This window comes from Vanessa tameamea, chromosome 22, assembly GCF_037043105.1.
Source record: "Vanessa tameamea isolate UH-Manoa-2023 chromosome 22, ilVanTame1 primary haplotype, whole genome shotgun sequence".
In the NCBI taxonomy this organism is placed as follows: Eukaryota; Metazoa; Arthropoda; class Insecta; order Lepidoptera; family Nymphalidae; genus Vanessa; species Vanessa tameamea.
In genome coordinates, this window is record NC_087330.1 from 4,777,227 (window position 1) to 4,804,017 (window position 26,791).

The window sequence follows — 26,791 nt, forward strand, 5'->3', positions numbered from 1 at the left end:
TTATCCACATAAACTATAGTAGTGCCAAATTTCATACATCTCCGTGCGCGTCTTTATTGTAAAAAAATGTACAAAGTTATTGCTTCACGTTTTAATATATAGATATAAGTAAGACCCAGTAATAAATAACGGAGCGGTACTTACTTCTATTTCAAATATATGATAGATTCAAGGCAATGTTTTTATATACTACTTCAACCAACTTTAAAGTTGCTTGACATTATAGGAACCTATTTTTTGGCCGCGTCTTCGATCACGTGTGGCATTAGCAAGTGTTAGCTACCCTATGACATTAACTATAAACTCACACCATGACTATCCAGTTGGTCTAATGGCTAGATATATTGCTGCAAATCCCGAGGTCAGACCTTGAATTGTTATTTGGTTTTTCTATCGTTTATTCTCATTAACAGTCCGAAGTCTGGAAGTTAAAAATGTGTAATGCGTGTGTGTGTGTGCGCCTCGGAAAGCACATAAGGCCGTTGATCCCATGTCAATCCTCTTTCTCTTACTCTCATAATGTATCGGATTTTAAAAGTAATAGAGTAGAGAGTGCACCTGTTTTTGCGCTTACATTTGTGAATATATCCTGCGAAGTTAGTTATTCTCCCTCGATATATATCCCTGACAACGTGTAAAATGTTGCCATTTTACAATAATCGATTCGGTAGTTAAGACATAAAAGCGTATCGAATCAATGAGCAAAATGACTTTCGTATTTATAATATTATTATAGAAAACAATACAAACTTCTAAAAACATCTGCCTTATTACGTTAAAAAAAATTACCCAGCTGGCCTTTTAGCGCACTCTTGCTCAAAAGGCTGTCACCGAAAACAAAAAACGAAAGAAAAACGAAACTGTTGTGCTAGCGACGTCAAAAACAAATTCTCTCGTCGCCTGTTTGCAAAAAACCCGTATTTATTTATGGGTTTTTATTAATGATGTTCCTACATAGAAGAAATTTTATTTTATATTAATTTAAAGTAAATAGTACTGGAAGAGTAACTTGTATATAGATACAGTTAAAACTTATGATATCATACCAAAATTAATTATAAAACCGCTTTACGCGTTTACTCGCTAAGTTCTTCAAAATCAAACATTATTTATATAATTTAAAAATATGGTTATGAATGTTTATATACTTATGTATATACATATATACATAAGTATATAAACATTCATAACCGTATTTTTAAATAATAGCAAGTAAAATTGATGATCCGTAATCATTTTGTTAAAAGGTGCTTTCGGGGTCCCTCCATCGTTTCATACTAGACAATAACAGATCAAATTACTGTACTACTAAATCCTAAGTCTTATTAATGTCTACAGAAAAGTCAGTTCTATTTTTCATACATAAGTCTAGTAACCATTTCAGGCTAAAAATAAATAATAATAATAATATACTTACATATTACATACATTCAAATCATATAATAGCGCATTGGTTTACGGGCCGCCTAGCGATGTAAAAAGTCGCAGGATCGATCCCGACCCTTTGGGCTATTGTCGTCTCCACTCCCAACACAAGTGATAAGCTTAAAAGGAGGGGTAAATACGTATATTAGTAATTCCTCAATTAATTGGGGCATAATATATTATTTATGAATAGTCGCAATTCATAAAAAATATATTATGAGACCTATTTTAATAAACACTTTAAAAATACGTTAGACGAATATAATATAATTCAGTCGCATCCTTTGGGGCTTCGTGTAAGCCTGTCAGATTAGATAGAACTCACTCCTCACATATTCTATCGCCAAACATCAATACTCAGTATAAGGTGTAACGACAGCCACAAGGGACATAGCGTCTTAGTTCCCAAGATTAGTGCGCACTGGTGTTGTATGGAATGGTATATATTTCTTACAGTACCAATGCCTATAGACGATATAGACCGGGTTCAGGTGGCCGATTTGCTCGTCTACCTTCTTATGTAATTTTTTTTTATATCATATATTTATTTAAATTTATAAAAGATAAAATATTTTAAATAATGTCACTGGAATTAACTCTTAATGTCCCTCTACGAAACCCAGGTCGATAATGAGTAGATTTAAATATCGAAAATATTTCTCGTTATTTTTGTATATATGTAAGTACATCATACTTTCATATGCAATTTAAATATAAACGTTTAGTTTGCTTTTACTCCCTGAAAATGTCGATAAAAGCTAAATAAGATTTAAAAGTCGAAATTACAGAAGATAACAAGCAGGACCATGTCAGTGTATAAATCTGTTCGCTTACGAAGGCGGTCCCTTCCAAGTTTATTAATTTATTCTGATCAAATAAACATTATATACATATCTCATTCGTATTTTTTTGCTGTTCTTACTTTAATAGTCTCACCCACACTAAGATATCTTGTAAGTACGCTATACGAGCGCCACTCACAGATATTTATGCACGCCGATTATAATAAAAAATATTTAACGTGGAGGGGCAAGCCAACGTGAGTGACTAGATCTGTATAGTATTTTTTTTAAATAATACCTTTCGTTTAACATTAACAACATACATATTCTTTGGAGATTATTTATCTTTAAAGTGACGAACGAGGCGTATACGCTTTGGCTTAAATATGTAGGGGTACTGGTCCCTAGCTTACTTGTTGTCACTATTCGTAGATATTTCTTGAGTAAAAGAACACTTTCTTGCTGGTCGGATCGGAATGATTTTATTTTAAAAATGTGTCGATATATATACAAAAACTAGGAATAATATTATCCAATGAAATAATTACAATGCATATTTATAAATTCTTTCGTCCAAAGAAAACGCTTACTTTTCTACCAATAGAAAGTTACACAATTTACAATGATAAAAATTATGATTCAGCCAATTAAAAGTTATACATTACAATTGAAAATATTTTGGAAATTAAACTGCGAATTAAATGTTCGATTTTTCGACCAATGACGACGCCGCAATTTCGTATGTTCATTTCGTGTGTTGACACGAAAATCCGATAGAGCGCGCTGGGTAAGCGCCGTGTGCGCTTGCCGATTTTCGCGTAGTATAAATAGCTCCCGAATTTGGTTTTTAATTTAGTCGGAGCGCGTCTCTGGACGTCGACGCATGTATGAACAATAATGTAGAATGCAATTCCTACAAATATAATAGTTTTGTTCTACTAATAAATACTTTTTAAGGCTTACTTTCATAAAAAAGCTTGCTTTGATTAACCAATACGAATATTGTCACATAAATTTAAATTCATTTTGTTCTTATTTAATAAAAAAAATCAGAGAAGCTAAAATAAATAAAAATTGCTTTGCAACATCTGTCAAGATATCTGTCATCTATCAACTAGACACTTTCCTAAATCGTATTTTCAGTGTTTTTGTAGACAAACACGAGAGTCACGCCGCGAAAACAATTAAAATATTCTTTAAAACAATTCCAACAGTAAATGCTTTTAATATAAATGTTATTGTAAATTGTATATATTTGTTTGTTCGTCTTACTTTTGTGTACGTCTCTTGGCTCATCAAGCGTTAAAAATAATTGATTAAAATACCTGTCGACGAACTCAATTAATCGTTAAGAATATAAATAAAAAAGTAATAAGAAAAATAGAAAACAAAAAACTTTCTGGTCCGAATTTACCACCACTGAGGTTTTGCCAAAAAAAATTTAAGCACAAAGATTTTATCATAAATATTTAAAACGTGTTAAGTCTTCCTTCATACCAAGACATTCTATCGTCCTGAGTGAAAAGATAGTTCTTCATTAAATACATTTTCATCATCATCGTCAGTCTATGTTCTTTCGCTAAGTGAAATAGACCTATTCCAAAGCACGACATTGAATCAAATTTTCTGCTTTTGTTTTTCAACCGCCACCATAAAGCATATTAAGTCACCTAGCCTAATGACGTCATCAACATCGTCATGACGCGGTCACTCAATAATACGTCTTTCCCATCAATTGTAAATTGAATGTAATTGGTCGGAAGCGACCCGAACATTTCCACTTCAACTTACTTCTCTGGAATACGATTAATTTAACTTTGACGGTTATTTTTAGATTAATTTACTAAATTGATTAAGAATAAAATTTCAAGTTCGCAACAAATTCATTCGAATTTCTAGTTGTTCATATAGTGGCGTTGTTTTGTTGTAATGCATTAGATGCAATTAACCAGAGCCGAGGATGTCATTGACATGCACTTACTTTTTCTTTACGGATTCTATAGTGCTTTTTATCCAGACTCCACAGATGTGTTGTCCGCTTTTTATTATTTTTTTTTTTTAATTGGATGAGCATATGATTTTCAAAGGTAAATACAAATTTTCATTAGGCCTTCAGCCAATGTTAACAACTTCGCGTGATACGCCAATTTTATACGAGTCCTATACTATTTAATTATTAATTTGCGTTAATATTGCAAACCACATTCTGACTGACTGACTGAGTTTCAAGTTTCTTCAAGTAGGTACAGGTGACATCTTCATTGACTCGATCGTTCGATCAATCTGGGTCCAGATATGCCAACATAAAAATTGGTAAAATAAAATCATACATTTATCAATTTGACTAGTAATTTTTGATGTACATAATTATTACATGCATTATCACATTATAATGCAAATATTACAATAGTATAGACGGATAGATATTTTGGCGTGTGAACGATAACTGACTGTACAATTTTTCGGGCTATGTCAGAAATAAATAATTACCAAATATGTTTTGAAAAAAGAACATCCAGAAGTAAATTTCTTTATGTCCTTATTTAACAATGACACAAAAGACATCACGGAAATTCCCGTAATGAATTGTTATAACAAAACAATAAGTACGCCTGCTTCTGAAATGGTTCTACTTTACATCAAGCGTAATATAGACGAACCTTTGAATGTTGTGTAAAATTAATTAGCGTTACAGACATCAAATTAATAATGTTTTACCGCAGTTTGTATTAGTTCTAAATTGAAAATTAATTTATAAATACAGTGGTATTATGACAACAATCATAGTGTTCATTTCTAAACTACAGCTAGCTTCATTTTGCATTAATACAAGTACTCTATTCCGATAGAGATTTGGGCAAAACAAAATCAAGTTTTTTTTATGGCAAAAATTTTAGTAGTTTCTTGGTGGCAGACCGACAGAGTAATAGTAAGTATATGCCCACTCTGACGTTCGACTACTTCCTGATTATAAATTTAGTTCAAATTATTGAAACACAATTTAAATTTAATAATAATAGAATAATTTTAAACGTTTTCTGCAGATAAAGATGTCAATTATGCGTGGTATGGTGAGGCAGCCTCACCATACCACGCGTAATTTGGTTGTGGACCGTCGTGCCATTTGGTAACCGGAAGGTGGAGTCCTGGTGGCCACTTCCAGGAGGGTTCGGAGGCCCTTATGTTCGGCGAATCAGTGTATTTCCCCTTTTGGCAGCTCTTGGAGCAACACATCTCTGCGCTTCAATCATTTCTGTCATAAAAAAACGTCGTTTACGTCACATCCCCTTTCTTCTATACGAATTATGGTAGCGCATCACGTAAGAAAGAACGTTCGTTCAGAGGTGCACACCCCCACCATAAATACGCTGTTTGAGGTCGAGTTCACTAACATCATCAGCACACCAGGGACCAGATCCAGACGGGCAATCGCGTTGTCTACTAATAAATTCGGCTGACTTCTCACCCGGTAGAGTCTGAACCTCAAACTGATGGTTGAGGTTCAGGCTCCTCTTGATTCTTCGTTTTACTGTGTGCGCTCTGAGAATTTATTCTCTCTGATTCTTGTTTCCCTTTTCCTTCACACGTCTAGACGTGAAGAACTTTTCTGTATCGCACCGCTATAAAAATGTATTCTCTACCAGTACATACCCAGGGTATGAGAGGACTCTCATACCCTGGGTTCCTTCAAACGAAACTTAAATTACTATTATAATAAACCAGCTTTCTCAGCCACACACTATACTCGCATTTATAATGGCGATAATTAACTTAGAAACATGCATTTTTATTCCTATAAGTAGTTAAAACTGAAAAATAACTCAAATGAGGTTGAACTATTATAATTCAGGTTGAAGAATAAAAATCCTTAAAAAAAATATACATCTTAAAATAATAATATTTATCTTGAATCTTCAATATAAATAATAAATTGTGTTAAAAAAAATTTAAAAAATTGGAGACGTCATTATTAATGCCTAGTAGAAAAAAACTACTAAACCAATATCCAAAAAATTTATACCAGAAGATGTAGTGCGTTTCGGAAATACTTTTAGTATACAGTATTTATATATAAGTAATCGTATTTCATAGTTTCATCCGCTTTAAATTTAGACTATTGACGTGACAATCGTGAATTTCACGTCTCGTGTATAGATAAAATGTTTACAACCGCAATATTTGCAATTTTTATTTGAAGACACCTGCCTCGTAATATTATTGCTTGAAATTACATCGTTAAGGTGCTCGTTCCACCGGTTTTGTTATACGATTGTGTCTATTAAATTTTCATTACTTCATTTTACCGAATTGGTCAACAGTAAAATAACATTGAAAGGGGAATGAGCCAGTGTAACTACAAGCACAAGGGACTTAACAACTTAGTTCTCAAGGTTTGTGGCGCCTTGGAAATGGTTAAAATTCCATACGGTGCCAATGCCTACGGGCGGCGGTAACCAGTTAACATTAGATGACATATTTGCGAGTCTTCCTACCTATTTAATTAATGCCTTCTTTTCTGATTAGTTCTAATCCAGACACAACTGAATCTCGAGCTCAGTGGCGAAGGAAAAATCATGAGCAAATCTACATTTGTCGGCAGAAAACTATCACATATGTAATTAGTAGAACAACATCTACCCTAGCAGAACAGCTACAACCTACTAAAAAATCAATAATAAATAATTAAAAGTTTCTTCTAAAATATATTATTGTAATAAACTTAAAAGATAATATTATCAGGATTCTAGCACGTAATGAACTTTAGTTCGTCCTTATCTTAATAAACGCTATTCTGGACACTTTGACGAATAAACAAAGAAAATAAACCGTATGCGCTTCACGATAGAGTACAAAGTTGAATACACTCTCACTGCCTAATTCTATATGAGAGGATAAATTAATTTAATGTCAGTCGTATAGATGGCTTAGTTCGCGAGTATAAGAAATGTTGTTACAGAGTTAGGTAGATATGACATACTGAAAATTAGATAGAGCTTGTTGTGAAATGAATTTAGGCACAATACACATACAACTATTTACTTCAATTATGATAAAGTTTCTTTGTTTAAAGGTACTGGGTTATAATTACTTAGACAAAACTTATTGCGAATAAAATAGCTCCTATATGTATATATATGTAAAATTAATGAATACACAATATATTAATAATAATGTACTATTTATTTTGTATCACAATATGAAATTGAAGCATGTCACGTCGATAGTCTAAATTTAAAGCAGGTGAAACTCAGTGATCTTCTGAGTTTATATAAATTATATACTAAAACCTCCTCCGAAAGGCACTGCGTTTTCTGCGACAATAATTCTATCTATATATAAAATTATACCATATACAGTCTGCCAGGTTTTACAAGTATACAAAATAATACCACACTACGACTTACAAAGTTGAATCCGCACGCAGGAGTTACATAGTTAAATCGAAATAATAATATTAAACTTTATTTTATAAACACACACACACAGTTTATAAACACACACACACACAGTTTATAAACACAAGTAATACATATACAGCTTGTAGACAGATCAGTATTAACAATATTCGATGAATTTGTCTTCTAATATTTGAATTCTTTAAAGCAGATGCAAATAAAATATATCCAATATCGTATTCTATAGCCTATTCAAATGGAAGGAGGAATAAAGATAAACAAACATTAGATTTACGTATTTCATGCGATTTGCTAATAACTCAGCTATATGTGCACTACTAAGATTTTATGGTTAATATATATTTATTAATAATACGCCATTATTACACTTAACTAGTTATTGCCAATTTAATTTTACTTCCAAAATTTCGATAACAGTTTTGACGACGTTCAAAACGCATTTTTTTCCAATAAAATCGCCTCAATTTGCTGTCAAATGTTTATTTGGCTTTTCTTCTCCTATAATTGGAATAGAATACACGTATGTTAGCTCGCTCACGCCATTGCGAGTATATACCGAGTAAGTAATTAACTCTGTTTTGATATGGAACATCTACTAGTTCGCTTCGAGGATAAGACAAACTCGTATGCGACCGGCAAACGCCAATGACCACAAACAACATGATTCTTGTGAAATCTTGTGAATATATGTATATATTTTAAGGTGAATGAACACCACCGCCCATATACCACCGCGCGATGAAAAATATTAATAATTTCTTATATCACCTTGTGAGCTAACATCTAATGTCCCTTGCGCCTGGCTCACTCACGCTTCAAACAATATTTAATATTATGGCAGAATATCTAATGAGTAGGTGGTACCCAGATGGAGGACCGGCATTAACCATCATGGCGCTCCGGGCTGGACATGCATTCGGCGCCTTTTATATGACCAGAGTCGGACTGGACACGTCGGCCCTTAAAAAACATGGGACGACCTTTTTTTGTACGTAGCGAGCGTATTTGCAGCGAATTGAGGACCGACTCTAAAGATATGCATAGAATATTGAGTGTATGTAGGACGAGAGGCAGGAGGCTCCGCATCTTGACGCCCCCTCCCCCAAATTTGGCGCCCTGGATCGTCGATTCATCGCACCCCTCCCTAACGCTTAAGCCCTACCACTAAGGGAATACAAATTAAGAAACACATATCTTATATTACATACCCCATATTTATGTATTAGTGTTTTTTAATTATAATTTCTTTCAGTAACCATCAATTTCGATAATTCATACCAGCCGATCTTCCTGCGCCGGCGATATTTTTCATGTAATGAAACTTTGTCATATTAAAGTTTGTTATCAAACGTGGGTGAAATAACGATTATATTGCTCTATTGCACTGTGGTCTCTGATTTACTATTCGATGTGGGAATTTTAGATTTACTCGTGTTATGCGTTTGGCACTCAGTAGCATAGAAAACATTGTAGGGTGTGGTCCAGCGCTGATACAGCAGTACGATGTACCTAAACGAAACCTAACCACGAAATAATCAGTAATGTAAAATTTTGGCAGTGCTATTATGTTAGAACTCCTTTCGTATTCTATTTGTAAAATGTCACGCAATATTAATTAAAATCTATATAGTATATTAATTTCTGACATTTCAAGAACGTCATTCTGTGATGAGTTTCGGAAAGTTCTTACAGAATAGCTCTATTGTTAACAAAATGAAAATTCCGATAATGTTTAATCGCGATAAAAAGACAAGTTAAAGCGAAATCAGAAGGGGACAAATAATAATAGAGTATATTATCAGTCGCATCACGTATCATAGAAATCCTACGGGATTATATTCTCATCACGCCTGATAGCTGCCATGATACGATCACTTGTTGGCACAATAGAACATTTTGGACGTTTCACGTATTTTACAATATCACGTAATATATCCCGGACAATATTGAGTTATGGATTTTTTTTTTTTAAAGAAAATACAAGACATTTGAAGCATTCAAATAAAAAACAAACTCGAATTATGTTTATTCTGTTATTACCTCCTTTATCATACAAAGTCCTTTTGGAAGAATATTTCAGATTCTCATCAAAAATTATCATTTTAATTAAATAATCTTACTTCTGAACTATTAGCATATTTTCATACTGAAATCGTGAAAGTGTTTATTATTGAATAAAATTGTCCAATACGTTGTCCAATAAGGAAAGACCATTTAATAATGCTAGTATTATTTTGTCGCTTTAGGCCCAAGCCTGGCGGTCTTAAAACTAATACCATTCTTGAATTGTTATTCGACGATAGTACTATTCAAATTAAAATTGTTATTTCATATAGTCTATTCTTTAGTAATTTCTTCTACATTTTATTAGAATATATATATATTGATTTAAAATATTATAAGTAGTTGTAAAAAGCTGGATGGAATAGAAAAAGAGCAAGGGACAATGATATAGCTAGAAATACCGTTGATGCACCTGAAATGTTTTATTAGGTCTATTCCACTGATTTTTCACTGTCTCGTTGGCTTAGTGACATGATATAAGGCTACAGATTCCGAGGTTCTTCTCAAAGTTCAAACGCCAGGTCGGGCGATGACATATTTCTGAATGAAAAGTTGAAAGTCTTGATGAAAAATTAATGAATACTTCTGTTTAAAATTCTCAGTTGGAAGCGTGTACACTCCCGTGCCTCGGAAAGCACGTAAAGCTGTTACTTTACTCCTCCCGGTCCTGTACTCTTTCCGGTCGTGTCGGATTAGCAGTTCCATCGGATTATGAGAGTGACGTAGAGAGTGCACCAATGTTTGCGCAAACACTTACGCACTATTAGGCACACTGGTATTATCACCCAGTGTTCCGACACAGAGATAAAAATGATTGCTGTAAAATTTATGCGTGGTAGGGGTAGACTGGGTACGGTTGAAACACATGACGGCTGAAATAGAGCGAATATCTCGTAAACGATTACGCGGGATGTGAGGGGTTCAAAGGGGAAACGAAGCGGACGGCAGGTCCAAACATGAAATCAGTGCCGCGCCGCTTCCCGGCGTTGTCGTTGTTTGCAGGACGTCACATTGTTTTTTTTCACTCCAAAGTAAGTATTTTTCTTGTGACATTAACGCCTATATTATTTGTTTATTGAAAGTGAATGTATTGAGCGTGCGCTAGCGATTATTATGACTATTGTAGAATAAGGGACAATTAAAACGGACCACAGCTAAGCAAGTTAAGAAAAGATTAAACGGAAGAAAAGGTAAAAGAAAAATTGCAGAGGGAAAAAAATACTCAGCACGAATTGTCATCGGCAGAGTCAGAACAGGAAGAATGCTATTGTATCGTTTGCTTAGCACCATTTTCAGCGAGCAGATCCAGAGAAAAGTGGATTCAATGTACTTCGTGTAAACTGTGGGCTCACATAGAATGCACAGAAGGTGGTCTTAGCTACGTTTGCCACAATTGCGACTCTGAATACTCTAATTAATCTCCAAACTTAATTTTTTTTAAGCTAATTCTCAATATTTATTAAGTGTTTTTTCAGTTCATTTTGATCGCCTAAGATAAGATAAGATATAGAACTTTTTTTTTCCATTTAATAAGTTTAATTTATCACAATGTTAATTTATATTAATGTTTATTTGATTTTAGATTCAATTAATTTATTTTCAAAGTAAGTTTATTTTTAGAATCGTTTTTGTTAAGTTTATACTGAAATTATTATCGTTTTTTATAATTTATAAAATGTTTACAATACGTTAAAGACTGATAAATGTTATAGGAGGATTAAAATCTTGAAGACTGATTAATGTAATTGTTTAATTAATACTTATCAATGATAGATAAAACAAGTTTCATTGGTATTCATTGTATACCAATGTATATATATTATTTGTACGTGTTTCAACTGACCCCAAGCACTGTTTAAATCGCCCCTGCCATAGGGACGGTTGAAACAAATATGTATATATTTTAAATATCATATATTTATAAAAATAGTAATCCTAAAAAACTATAACGATATTACGATAATACAACCATATTGTAGCTAAAAGTATACCTTTGAATTTAACGTGTCATAATTGTCACTTGGTTAATAAACAACAAAGTTATAAGCGATGAAAGCTAAATTTTTTCAACCGTACCCAGTCTACCATACTTACCTTGAAAGGCCTACACAAAACCCTGCACACTAAAAACAATTAAAGTACTCAGTAAAATTATACAATTTAGATTTAGAATTCTTTACAAAAATATACAAACATTTACTTTCCTAAATGTAAACGAACGCAGACTATTCTCTGCTAAAGTACATTATTTGATTTCTTCAGTGCAGCTTTAAGGCTTCTATTCAATTTTCATTTTTTTAATGGGAAATTTAATTTGCTTCGCGTAGTCGAAGTTACACCACCTAAATTTGAAATACTTTATCGTTTTAAATAATAAAAATTTTGTAAATTGTAATGTTTCTTTGGTTTCTTTATATATACGTGTAGGTACCATGTATTGACAAAAACGTGGTGAGTATCCATGCCTGTATACTATGAACATGATGAGAAGTTGACCCTGTATCGTCTGGCCATAGTTTCACCGTGTCCACCCAAGAAATAGTCACATCCGATAAAGCACTTAATCCTCTTGACTACGCTTAGGGTAACTAAAATAGACTCGTCTACAAAGGGTTTCCAAAAAAATGTTTGCGTCATACAGCTTACGAACTTCACCGATGCTGAATAAATTTAGTTGGATATAGACAAGAGGGGTCCGAAGAAATCTTATAAGACTTCTGAAGAATAAACTCCGTACTGTATTTGATGTCACGCAGAAGTTTAATATAAAATATTCCATTTTACTGCAAGTAAGAATTTAAACAAATCTCTAGACAGACATATAATATTTCAAACAGTATAATTCGAATCAAAAACTTTACGTACAGGAACGTGTCGTGAAAGGGAGTAGGAATTCCTATTACTCGCGAAATTTCCAATTTCCTCGTTCATGCCTGCCTTCATTGGTTTTCAATGGGAAACATAAGTGCGATCAACTGTCGTAATCGGTCCGAGCTAAATTAAAAGAATATTTTTACATTTAATCATTATATACATACACACATTTAAATAATTGTTATGTATGTTAATAAGTAAAACAACATATGTATAGCCATTCTACGAAAAGCGGAAAATGAAATCAAATTGATGTTTCCCGCACTCACAACTTTTAAATAATAAATTAGACATTGGATGTTCGACCTGATAGATCAGCATGTCACTATTTAACAGTTCACGATCGTCTTCTGACCGAATTTTGAGTTTGCTTTTACAGAATAGGTATACCGATAAACGTTTTTATTATTGTTAATTTGATACGTGTATCCTTTAAATATTAGGTCCTTACATATGAAATTGGCGTTTTGTCTTTTGGCGTTGTTAAGAAATTCCTTGGTTAAGAATTCCAAATTTAAATTTATAAATTCATTTAGCTGGTACATTTCATTTCATTCAACACTAGCTGGTACTTTTGAGTTTTGAAAACAGTCATTCATTTGTTTTTTCCTCATTATTTTTTTCTTTGGTGTCGCTTATTACCGCACAATTGAAAACATGAAATATCAGTATATTTACAAGCACGAGTTCTACCGTGGCACCAGTGCTGCAGAAACAGCTTGAAGGATTAATTATGTTTACGGCGCTGGTGTCGCAAAAGAAAGCCATTTTTCCGGAATTTGGACAACTTCTTACAAAGTCTAAAAAAAAAATCAACTCCGTTGCGTCAGTCCATTCCGCCTTCAAAGAGTTTATTGATTCTCGCCCTCATGGTTTTTTTAGTAAAGGGATCAATGGACTACCTGTGAGATGGCAAAAGTTCATAGATAACCACGATGCAAACTTTGATTAATTAAATATATTTTAGAAAAAAAAAATGTCTTTATATATCACCCATACAAAACACCAATTTCATATGTAAGGACCTAACATTATAATTATGAAAAAATCGCATGTAAAATATAAGTATTAATTTTTTTTATTTTATTTTAATGTAATTAAATTCGCGCAACTAATCAAAGTAAAATTGTAATTTTATTGCTTTTTTTTATTTTGTTGATTTAAAAATATCCAAGTTTTAATTTAATCTATGCATATAATAAAATTGGAGTGTCTGTTTGTAATATTAAAATAACCGCGTTTTACTAAATGCGTAGGTATGTATACACGGTACATATACCTAAATAACATTTTTTCAATTTTTGTCTGTCTGTCTCTGTCTGTTTGTTCCGGCTAATCTCTGGAACGGCTGGACCGATTTTGACGGGACTTTCACTGGCAGATAGCTGATGCAATAAGGAGTAACTTAGGCTTAACGTAGTACTTTTATTTTAGAATTATATGTAAAATAATAATAAAGTCGCGTTTTTTTAATAAATTCAAACGCGCACGAAGTAGCGGGCACAGCTAGCTTTAATCTAAAAGCCTACTGCTTAATTAAAGTTCAAACATTATCTAAAGATATTGAAATAAATTCGATTTGAACAGAATACAAACCGATGGTAGAGATAAAATAATATATTTTTATTATATTACAATATTATTTTAATTGAGAGATTTATATTAAATTTTTGTCGATTTACGATGGTAAACAATTAAAAATCTAATCTAAGAACACTTCATTTAAGATTGAAAATATTACTTCAAAGGATTCGAAAAATTCTGTTTACCTACGTATGTCTTTTGACTAATGTACCATTTTGACGACAACTGAAAACTCTTGTTCGTATTTAATATTATTATTTTTGAATGAGTTAAATATTTTGTAGCGAATAGTAAATTATTAATTCTCAATTAAAAAATATATAAACTTAAGATTTAAATTAAATATTAGGCTAAGTCATTAAAGTGTCATTCTGTGCCACACAAAACGTTCATTGAGATACAGACATAATTATACGTGTACTTACGAGTATGTATTTTAGTAATGTCACTGATTTATTATAATATTTATATACGTTACTATTTCTTCATAAATTGTTTGATTAATCTTGCCTACACATGTTTGTCTTATTTTTTAAATAAATGAGTTTTTCTTTGCCAGTAAAATCCATTTTATACATTTTACTGGTGAAATCAGTGTAATGGAAATAATCTACCTTATACATACATAGTATATATTTTCTATCTCAATAAATATGACAAGCGAAAGATTTTTAATATAAATTTTACAAATAGAACTATTTTTCAGTCGAAACTTATTTCGCGACACGGTTTAAAAGACTAAAGACAGGTTAGTTTTATTGACTCAGTTCAGATCTCCTGGCGTTCTTACCAGCCACACCTAAACTACAACATCTAACTAAGGTATAATAGGTAGAATAAAGCTCTTAAAAGCAGTAAATCGATGTAATTTAAAATGTTAATTATATTTAAAGCTGTTCATAAATGCAGATTGTATCACGATGAACTGCAAGTAATTCCAAGAATTCGAGAAGGCCATAACACCCTGCTGAATTTCAAGGCATACTTAGAAACAAAATAATAGCACATTCCGATTAACGATTAAAAAATAATTTCAAATTAAATATTGAATTCAATTGACTTTAATAGTTCAAAATAAATAAAATGTTAACTATATTTTTTGGAGAAATGCTACAAACCGTTAAATTAAAAACCGTCATAGTTTATTTTTAAAAATTCAAATTTCCAATCTTTTTCACTGCGAGTCACAAAATTACTTACCAACGCAAAATTTTTTGAAAATAATATCAATATTTTAAACCACACTCACAGAGTATTGCGTCCAATATCGAAATTAAATGTTATAATTTGCCTGAAAAGTGTTCTTTATTTATGTAATTTATTTCAACTTATATTGTAATAAATTGTTGAATGTTATAAATAAATAATTAGTGAGAACAGACACATATTTACAGATAAAAAATAAATTGACTTAAAAATAAAAATGTGCCAGCCATACAGTGTTCGCATGTGTGATGTGTAAAATCTATCTTACGAAATGCCTCCTACTGCTTGCAGAAAAGTATGACGAATCCGAAACCGAATATTACAAAGTAGACTCCGTGAGAAACTAAATTATAAGCGACCAAAGCCGCAGCACGTGCTAGTAAGTATTGAAGTTATGTAATGAATACAGTTTTCCTCTGTTAGCACATAATAAATAATATATGTGGACAAAGTTTCCACGTCCGCAAAGTTAAAGCATACGTGAAGGGTGTCATTGTATGTAGAAAATCGAGGACAAGAAAAATTATTCAAAGATTTTGGAAAATGTGATTTTTTACTCACAATATTTAGTGTTTTTTTTAACCTAATCAAAAATAATAAGATAATAATTTAGACATTCCTAACAAAATTAATCAAGATATAATAACAAAATTTTAATAAATTATAATGAAATATAATATCTATTTTTTCGAAAGTGTGTAGCTTAAGCTTAATTGTAGCGGTTTTTTGCCTCATAAAACAAAAAGGCAGATGGGGTACCCGAAGCAACAGCAGCGAATATAAAATCAAACACGAATACAAATTCCCAGTAGTATGTGTCGTAATTAACAATTTATTAATAAAGTATTTGTCAAGTATTGTCGTTTCTTTTGATTTTGTATTTGTTGCTGTTTTTGTTGCTGTACTATAACGTTTCCAGTGCTCCATCTGCCTTTTGTTCTATAATCTGATGCTATAAAAAGCTGCTTGGAATTTGTAAAAATAATATAGTATACATTAAAAAGTTTGACGAGTCCCAGGAAAACCAAAATTATTTTCAGCCCTATCAAACACAAATAGGAAAAGTTGCCAGGATATGACATCATACAACTACAATTTTTGTAATAATGTGAATTGTAATTGGAAAATTATTTGAACGATTGTGTAAAGCAAGATGAAACGCACAGAAATGACACCACACCACACCTATTTATGACAATTAGCTACATAATTAGAGGTATTCATTTTTGACTAGACATTCTTCACTCACTTATAAAAGTTTTAACATCATTAAAATGTTAATATATAGTAATAAATGAAGGTTTTTTGTAAAACATAACTGATAAAACTACTAAACCAATATACCTGGGGTTGAGTCATCGGTCCCTTGGCCTAGGTTTCGGTATCGCCGACAACGGTAAAACTACTGAAACAGAACTGTGGTAGATGTTTGATAATTTCAATACAGGCCTCTGGCACGCCTTTGAATCGCAACGCTCACGGATTGATGAGGAACTTAGTCAAAGGCCTTCTTCAGATCTAAGAATGCCAAATTCAAGAATAATAGCGTCCATGATGCCCAATCCCAGGTGAATCAACTAGGTGTCTTCGTGTGTCATATAAATACTCAAAGGCATTGTTTCAGCACAACCGGCGGGACCTGAGATCGATCACTAATACCAAGAGCTTTATGATGATATATGTATTATTTTGATCCCTCTATAACTATCAAAATCCTGAACACATGCCTTTCTATACAGGGGGGGAACATAAAATATTTATTCATAGATTTAATATCATTGGCAATCTAAAAGGCATTTTTGATTAAGATTTCATTATTGTTATATTTCTGTATCACAAAAAGGCAGCTACGAAATGCACGTTATTTAGTTGGAAACGAAAATAATTTTATTACAGAAACTTTCTGTTGACATCATATTGTTTGTTAAATGTAAATACTACTTTTAAAAATAGATTTCAAAAAATATCATGTAGAAGTAAGTTGGAATTGATTCTTATTAACATTCTGGTAGTTATATATTAAATTAAAAAAAAAAACGAAAATTGTTTGTAATTGTTTTCTTACTACTACCGTCCATATTGTACAGTTAACAAAGAAATTGATTGAATGATATTGACCATTGCAATTATTTTTATAAATCATGTATCAGCAAGCGAAATTATGTAAAATTAAAGTTAATACAAAACATTTCCTGTTTCAGCTGTTCTTCTTAAAATGTGAAATCAATGATGACAGAAAAAGAGAAACAGTATTTAACTAAACACCAGCTAAAACACAATGTTTATAAAACATATGCATATGATTATATTCCACTATTTAATTATTCCGGAATTTTATAATTTACATAAAAATAATAGCATTATTACGCCCTTCATTGAAGAAGGCCATCAAAGATCGGAGTAATAACCATAAGGGTAAAAAAAAAACAAATTTACTAGTACCAGTATTTAGTTTTTTTCAGTAAAGATAAAATATAGTTTATTTATTTTTGTTTCTTTAAAGCAACGCTATTATATTTAACTGTTTATATCCACTTTAATTTTAATTCCAATGATTCGGTAACATCTTCGCTGACATTCAACCATATAACCATAGATTATTTTAGATCTCGACCAATGATGTAATATCAATTCAAGGTCAATGTTGTTTATCTCTACTTCTACTATTTGCATAAACTATCTGCTAGTAGGTTGAGTATAATTTAAGTTTCATCCAATATTAAGGCATTTTACCTTATTTATATTGAATTAATAAACAACAATAAAATTTAATATCGGATCTTTGTGACGTCCATCGTTACGATGCCGTGACGTAATTTTTTTCAATGTGCATCCTTGATTTCCACGATACGACGACGCAACGTGCCACGTCATGACATCGTAACAAGATTTGCACTTGGATGCAATATATCTTTAATAAAAAAACTACGAATCAAATATATACCTACACCATTTGTGTTCATATATCATTTTTATTCAATATTAGGTTTACATTTTCAGAAGTTAAATAATGCGGTTTTTACTTTGTACAAATAAATATAAACTTAATGTACCTACTACACCTTTTGGTTCAATTTCTATCAATTAAGTGAAATAAATAATATAGATACAATAAAAGAATAATTTTAATTACACCATTATATACTACACTAAATATCCTTAATATTACTGATTATTATTCACTGATAATATCTAGTGCAAATATAAATCTTACTAATGTACACTATAATATGTAAAAATAAATAACTTATAAACAATTTATAAAACAATACCATATAAAAGGCATAGACAGTTGTCAAGTATAATACAGACAAAATGACTTTATGGCACAGATAAATAATAAAATATACATCTTTAATAGATATATACCACTATTAAATATGTACAATTATTACTAATAACATCACAATCATAATAAAATCAATAGAAAAAAAGCAACAATCTAACAATACAAGACATTAAAATTTTAGTCATGTAAAAAATTGTCGTTTATTATTGGAACACATTGAATTCATGCTTATATAAATATGCATTTTAGAATTTTCAATTAGCATCACATTATTTAGACTTATTTATATTTTCTCTCTTAGTTATATCAGTTACAAAAAGTCATAAGAAAAAGATAGCAGAAAGAGAAAATTGCATATTAAACCTTTTCACACAAAATTATTCGCATCCATTAATGTAGTGTTATCTCTTTCTTTCTTACACAATTTTTATCTTTTCGAATTTCAGGATCATACGATCATTCAAGCGAAAGCCTCGATTTTCAAACACCTTTATTATTCTTATTGAATTTGTGCGTATATTAGAGTACTATTTATTATAATAGAGTAATAATTTTGACGACTTATAATAATAATATGAAATATTAGGAACTTTTGAGAGTATTAGGAGCGTAGATAGAGGGTTATATAAATCATGGTATTACATCATTCTAATTCTCTTATTATAATCTTGTGCTAAATGTATAATTACCCCCAATACTATATGGGATAATTATATGTTACAAATTATAGTTTAATTTATAATTTGTTACTATATATTATTTACTTAGAAGTAAACTACACGATATAATGTAAGTCAATATTCTATTGACAATGTTCTCACTACAGACAATTCGTGCATATACCTACAAAAGGGAAAAGAATGGGATATAATATAGCAGTCAGAAATATATAACATTAGCAGTATAATAAGGTATGTTAAACTTCAGTATAAAATATTTAAAGAGATAAATCTCTGTATTTTTGCCTAATATTATTGAAAGTAATTTTAAGCTTGTGCTGACTTAGCACAAACACATAATTTTTTAAATAGTGTAGCAAAGGCCAAATAAATTTTACTCAGAAATGTACTTCTGGTCCTTTTAACACCAAGTGACAGAAACATTTCTAGTCTATTTTCTTAATATTCACATAAATCCAACTAATAAGACTGGGTTTCCAAGCCATAAAATATAAGTTGGACTAGAAATTAAATTAGATTGAAAATGCTAGAAATATTTTTAAAGCTGGGCACACTCAATATATTTCAGGACAAGACTAATAGTAGTATAGTATAACTGTAATACGAGTCGGCATACTCTTTCTATCTGCAAGTATGCTCAGATAAGATACTGACAACAAATCTAATAAAATGTGCACAGACTTAACATGTAAATATTTCACTGGTAAACTTGAAGAGCAAGGCCAGACATGTTATACATTCTGTAATATAATGGGTATAAGTAAAATATATAACCATATAATCAACACATCGTAGATTCAACCTGCCCATTAACATAAATCATAATGACAACAAGAGCATTACATAGAACAGATATGGTAATTTTCAATTGACAACATCAGAATTCTACCAATGTACAATTTCGAGCTCGATCACAAAGAACAATAGATAAATAAAAAACATAATTTAACAACAAATACCTTCTACCTCTTCAACATTTTAAACTTATTATAGACAATTCCAATGTCTTTTGTTCATTTGTGTTTAATATATTATGACTTTTAAACCACCTCACTATAACTTACAACTATTGTTTTGTGCTTTTAGACTTGCTTATATGTATTAAATATTCGATCATGAAAACTAAATAATGGATCGCTTACAAACAATTGATTGTACATAGAAAATGAAAACTATTCATGATTGAAATTTGAAATCCAAGTACACAATCAAAATTATTATTTATATGATAAAAACATGATAAAAAAAAGTCAATAATAATAAAGATTGTATTCAGGCTGATTCCTAATTGATTCAATGAGGAAATAAATCTTATACAAAAAAAACATTCACTATATTACTAGACCACCTACAGTTTATAAGAATCAGTTATCTGTTATAAAATATTGTATATGAATACATCAAAAATTGAGAAAATTGAGGCACAAGCTTAAATAACTGCAGTATTACTTGATTTATTTTTAAATACTGTGTTTTTAAGATAAACTGAAGCTTATTCTAATAAGAAGACACATTCTAAGGCAATACAGACTATAAATTTAAAATTCTATGCCATCTTAATAAATATCTTTGGTACATTTGAACTATTTACCTTAAGAAACAGGAGGTTTCTATAAAATATTAGTTTTAATAACATTTATAAAATAACATATTAGTTGTATTTTAATACATAACTTATACAGTAGGGCTGGTTCATTTTTGTCTAAGAAAGAATCGTAATTGCGATTCAAAGGAGGAAATGCTTACATTCTTGCCACCAATCCATGCGGTCCTTACTGTACACTACTTTTTACATCGCTTGGAAAATGTCAGTTCTGTCAAATGTGAGGCATTTTATTTGACTAAATAAAGGAATTGTAAGATTTGTTTCATAGTCAAGCAGATTGTAGGCTGAGTGAATATGAATCTGTTTTATTTCTAGATAGTTTGTTCTGCAAGTCAATATAAAAAAGTTACAATATTTCTGTGCATTTTTCAAGAATAACACAAATTAGATAATTGTTAGCACATATACATTGTGTACTAGTGATACTTATGTACTAGTATGTACTAGTATTAGTATTGTTAAATTTGAAAACCTGTCACAATGTTGCTATTTTACTATAGAATAATAGCAACATCAGGGATAATAATAGTACAATTCTCCTTCGCCAATGGTGATTGTGTACTGTATTTTGGACTTAATTTTTCAACATCAATATGTACTCCCTTCCGTTTTGCCAATTCTAATATGTAGCGTTGCATTTTTAGGTCACTGAAAATAATAATTTGCACAGTATTAAAATAAAAAAATCATATTAAATTTATTTATATATATAATTTACAGACGAGCAAATGGGCCACCTGATGGTAAGTGGTCATCACCGCCCATAGACAATGGCATTGTAAGAAATATTAATCATTCCTTACATAACTAATGCGCCACCAACCTTGGGATCTAAGATGTTACGTCCCTTGTGCCTGTAGTTACACTGGCTCGCTCACCCTTCAAACCGGAACACAACAATACTGAGTACTGCTGTTTGGCAGTAGAATATCTGATAAGTAGGTGGTACCTACCGAGACGGGCTTGCACAAAGCCCTACCACCAAGTAAATAATATTTGCATATTTTAAAGTAAAATTATTTCCACCAGGCAGAGTTCTACTCATCAGTTCATTGCTAAGGAAACAAAAAGGGCCCAGTGTTTATAACTTGTGAAACTTAGCTGTTAACTGCAGGTTGTAATTCCAGTAAACACCACTGAATTTTTATGTGCTTAATTTGTTTTCATAATTCATATCAGGATCAGGAGTGAAAGAAAACATTTTGTGGAAACATACTTGTGTCAGATTAATATTTGCCATTGTTATACTTCATATTATTGTGTTTATGGCTGTGGAGTGCAGCCACAGTAGCAATTATGAACTAACATGGCACATAGGGAATACCATTGATCCCATGGTTGCATGTTTATGCAATGCAATACTATAATGTGGCACATTTTATATAGTCTTCCGAAAATAAATAAAACAATACAATATATATATCATACATAATACAATATATTCAAAAATGCTTAGTTGTGAAGTTTACTTGAATAAAATTGATTTAATTTGATTTGATTTGATTATATATAATAATAATAATCATACATTGAATATAAAAGCAATACACATACTTATTGATTGTAAAATTAAACACTACCACCTAAATACATATATAAGTTATACTAGAATGAATTAAATGAAACAATTAAACAATGATGGGATTAAAATAAATAATAATGAAATTAAGCTTACCTGAATTTCATACACAAACAGCAAAGACAGCTTAATAAAGCCATGGTTAATAAAACACCAAATGTAGTCAAGACTGTGTCAAGTAAACTCATATCCATATTGAGATGGCATTTACACAGTAGGTAAAACTGTAATTTAATTAAAATAAACCTAAGTTACTGTGTTTAACATCAGATACATTTATTATAACTAACTCGACCGTACGTTTGTTTATATTTGAGAAAATACTTACTCGTAAAAACATGTAACACTAATTCATAAGCTTAAGGTTCTGAAATGAACATTATATTCCATAAAAATCGGAGTTATTAAGTATTTGTAATTTATTGTTTATCGATCTTTTTAAATCAAAACTCTAAAGACTACAGAGTACAGAGTAATAAGTAGTTTATTTTTTCGTCTGTCATAATAAACTTCAATTCTTACGTTTTATGTTGCTTATAGCAAAAGATGATGATTTAAACAGCCGAGGTAATTCTGGTACAATTTTAAATACTATAATTTCAAATATAATCCGTCAACATTAATAAAGTTTCTTATTTTATTTTTTGGTGTATACTTTATGTAAAATTCTAAGCTTTTTAGCTTACAATAAATTGCATGAATTGAAAGTTTTCGCTTCTTCATTGGAAAAAAAGGTATTGTGATGTGAAGTGATGAAGGCTAAGAAAACTATCTTACCCGTAATACAATCAAAATGTATTATTGAAGCTATTTTTAGTTAACTATTGTTCGTATTGGCAAATATATGATGGGCTTTGGAATGTTAGCATAAAATTATTGATTTTTTTGTTTTCAATAATTTAACCAAAAGTTATCAGAAATTACGTGTACATCAGTAGGTATGCGTTAATATACTTTGTTACTAAGAAACAAGATAGGCTAGGCTTTATAGTAAGCCGTTTCTTTTTAAAAAACCACCACCTTCCCCAGTCTCTAAGCATATAAAGCTTCCAAATGGAGAACCGTTCTGAATGACTTTTAATAAATTATAATAAGATAAAACTAAGGTTGAGGAAAGCATGCATTGATGACAGTCTAAGAAACATTTTTTTATGTTTAAATAGAACGTAAATAAACTTTAAATAAATAGATAGACGCGTACTTAAAGATATCTAGAAGTGTCCGGTTTTATCATTATTTTATATCCATAAAATAAGAAAATGTTATTTTTATTCTTGCAAACAATAAAACATATTCATGAATTCATAGAAATATATAATATAAAATAATAAATACAAAAAGATATGAGTTTTTCAATGACTGTTGTGATTTAAGCATATAAGTTATGCTTATGTTAAGACATATTGTGCTTCAAGAACCTCCTTGAAAGAATTAATATTCAGGTATTTCTAAATCATATTATACAACAAAAACTCCAGCTTCCTCTACAATAATATTACAACTCTCAGAGACTGGTTGCGTTGGCTGTTTGGTGGACATATTTTTAAATCGACATTCTCTTTTCAACTTGACAGCTAAAGCTTCGACATCGTTTTTAAGGCGTGTATCCCTAAAAAATAAAATAAGAAAATATAAATATATATACTGTATCAATGAAAACAGTGAGACCTTAATCATAAATCTTATTGTCCTTATTAAGCGATAACTACGTGCTATAAAATCTCTTAAATTTTAGTAAATGTCGACATTATTTTTTAAAAATATACCTACTTGTAAAAAAATTATTTAATTTTAATATTCAGAGAAAATAAAAATAAAAAAATTCTTCTAAATACAAAATTCCGACAATATATAGTATTTCTTTTTATTTATATACTTACTCGTAGTTAATTCGAATACAATAAATACAGGCTGTAATGACGCATAATGAAGCACATGATCCAAATAATATTCCTGAGAATATTACTCCTTGAAAAACTCTTTCAACATTCAGTCGAATCTTATCTGAAATAACAGCTAATTTAGATTGTAAATATTTATATAGGTTGAGGTGAACTTGTCAAATTACCTTGATTATTATATTTTTCCGTCAGCGTTTGTAAAAGTTTCTTTACATTGACAACACATTCATCCAATGTTTCGTTGTAGAATAATACCCTAAAAAATTATAAACAACCACTCCCGTCTTATTTTATTCATTTAAATACCAATAATAAATCAGTAAAAATGCATAGAGTAGGTACTTACTCTTGTATAAGAACTTTCAAGACATTAATTATTAATTATAATATAATATACTTACGCGGATGAACTATCACAGCCGCATTTATTATCACAGTTTATAGTAATACAATCACCAATTTCACCGCATCCAGAGGTCGTTGACTAATAATTAAAACCATGTGTTAATTTATAATACAATTTAGAAAAATAACTATGAGTATACCTCAAATTGAAGAACTTACATTTTCCAGGTTGCTAGATTCAGCAACTAAAAAAATAAGAATTTATAATATAAAAATGAATGTAATATATAACATTACCAACTAAATAGTTACAAGTGAACTTACAAGTGTGTGATAATAAACAAAACGAAAAAAATAATAGTATAAACATTTTCATATACTTAAAACAAAGTTAACTTTATTGATTAATGACACAATAAAACTTCACACCACTTCTAGTTATATAATAAATCATATAATAATTATGTTTTTCATAATTCGTATTTTTCTTATTACTCAGTATCCATTCAAAGGACTTTATTTAAAAACTTGTAGGTATTTAAGAAGACACAGATTTCGTCTGCTTGGGTGGTGACTAAAATAGACTGACCTCGAACGGAATAGTTCGGTTGACGCTACCCAGGTTATTTAGTTAGGATTGTAATAACTTTTATCTTTACACATGAATGAGAACTGTATTCAAGATGTATTCAAATACTTTAAATAAAATTTAATAACTTTTTAAAAAAACTCGAATAATCATTATATTTTAGGCTAGTCACGTCATAACAATAATAAAAAACAAACAGTTTTTGTTTACTAAAATTAAATATCAAACGTCATTTATAAATTCATTTTCATTCAAGGTTTTAAACGTACAATCAAATTTGGCGGGTCTGCTGCTATTTTCCCTCAAAGCTTAAAAATCTTAAAATTTAAAACAGTCAAAATTAAATATATCTCAAATGTTGACACAGCGTTGTCTATAGAGCTTATAGATTGTATAGTAAAATACACTGTCAGATGCTAGGTGGCGTGAGCCGACAAAATGCAAACGATTAATTTAAACTAAAAATGAATGTAAGCATCTTTTGATCTACAAAGTTAATGTACGGGTTAGATACGGGAATAAAAGATACATTATATAGATTTACATGATTGAAGAAATCAAAGGTACAATTTTATTGGCGCTAGCATATTGGAAAATAAAAAGAAAATCTCATTATCCCTTTTACCATAAATGTTTTAGAGCCGATGTTAAATCATCATCTAATGTTACATTATAACCAGTTCAATCGTTGTTTTTCTGTTATTTTCTTAAATTATTATCGTTCGAATGAACTAATATTTTAGTTTATGATATCTTCGTTATCTGTGGCTAAATATGTCAGTTTTTGATGGTAGTTTCAGGATGCTTGACGTTTGTTTGACGTGACAACACGAAGTTAACTTTTCTTTATCTATGGCATATTAAAGAGTCAAGTCAACTCAAAAAACCAGTTTATTTACTGATCACATTCAGTAAGAATTTACGTCGCGCGCGGCAAAAGTCTACAAGCGCGTTGTGGATCTCATAGGAATTCATTGTTAGCGTAGTAACATTTTATCCGTATTATTAATATGTTTTAAATTACAAATTTGTGTTAACCATTACTAGATACGTTTAATATATGAATAGTTTAGTAACAATTTATTTAAATTTAAAAGATAGTATTTCAAAACCGAAGGTGTGTCTGTCGTAGGTTCGAATTTCGAATTGCGAGTGAACATTGTTTGTGCATTCAGGTGAAAAGGAAAATTGTTCCGTGCATACAAAACCGCTAAAAAGAGATGTTAGTTCAGTGTCAAATAGTTCGAAATCAATTGTTGTTTACTTGAATGATTAGTTCGTACTGACATCGGTACGAGTTGTGAACTGAAAGTGAGTAAAAGTAACATTTGAATAACTGTAATCTAACTTAAGTTATTGTAAGTTGTATGGTTGAATAAACACTTTATAATTTCTTAACTAACGATCTTTTTTGGTTCTGGTTACCTAGAAAAATATTGTATTGGTGTTT

The 26,791-nt window shown here is 30.6% G+C and overlaps 2 protein-coding genes and 1 long non-coding RNA gene across 5 annotated transcripts in view; 1 reads left to right on the forward strand and 2 right to left on the reverse strand.

Annotated features, from left to right (window-relative positions):
- Positions 1-20,647: 20,647 nt before the first annotated feature.
- Positions 20,648-22,957, reverse strand: LOC135193929 (uncharacterized). The gene is made up of 3 exons (XR_010309515.1): positions 22,835-22,957; positions 22,603-22,730; positions 20,648-21,575 (listed from the first exon to the last, which is right to left on the reverse strand). It is a non-coding gene; the product is annotated as an uncharacterized LOC135193929 (long non-coding RNA).
- A 992-nt stretch (positions 22,958-23,949) lies between these two features.
- Positions 23,950-26,316, reverse strand: LOC113398144 (uncharacterized). Its single transcript, XM_064218399.1, has 7 exons — positions 26,265-26,316; positions 25,611-25,649; positions 24,972-24,997; positions 24,809-24,891; positions 24,575-24,663; positions 24,387-24,510; positions 23,950-24,115 (listed from the first exon to the last, which is right to left on the reverse strand). The coding sequence occupies exons 1-7, from the start codon at positions 26,314-26,316 to the stop codon at positions 23,965-23,967; spliced, it is 564 nt and encodes a 187-aa protein (XP_064074469.1). The 3' UTR covers positions 23,950-23,964.
- LOC113398142 (uncharacterized) overlaps positions 26,193-26,791 on the forward strand; it is a 38,133-nt gene continuing 37,534 nt past the window's right edge. The window contains exons 1-2 of one of the 3 annotated variants that reach the window (XM_026636751.2): positions 26,193-26,317; positions 26,474-26,652. The gene's annotated coding sequence lies outside the window, so the exon portion shown is untranslated. Of the gene's footprint in view, positions 26,653-26,791 lie in introns of all 3 variants that reach the window. The other 2 variants (XM_026636752.2, XM_026636750.2) reach the window with 2 other exon arrangements.

Coding starts and splice junctions, on each gene's coding strand:
- LOC113398144 (XM_064218399.1), bottom strand. CDS start 26,316: ATGAATTCCTATGAGATCCACAACGCGCTTGTAGACTTTTGCCGCGCG. Junction 25,650..26,264: donor AGACTTTTGCCGCGCGCGAC/GTAAATTCTTAC, acceptor AAGATTTTTAAG/CTTTGAGGGAAAATAGCAGC. Junction 24,998..25,610: donor CAGACCCGCCAAATTTGATT/GTACGTTTAAAA, acceptor TTATTTTTTTAG/TTGCTGAATCTAGCAACCTG.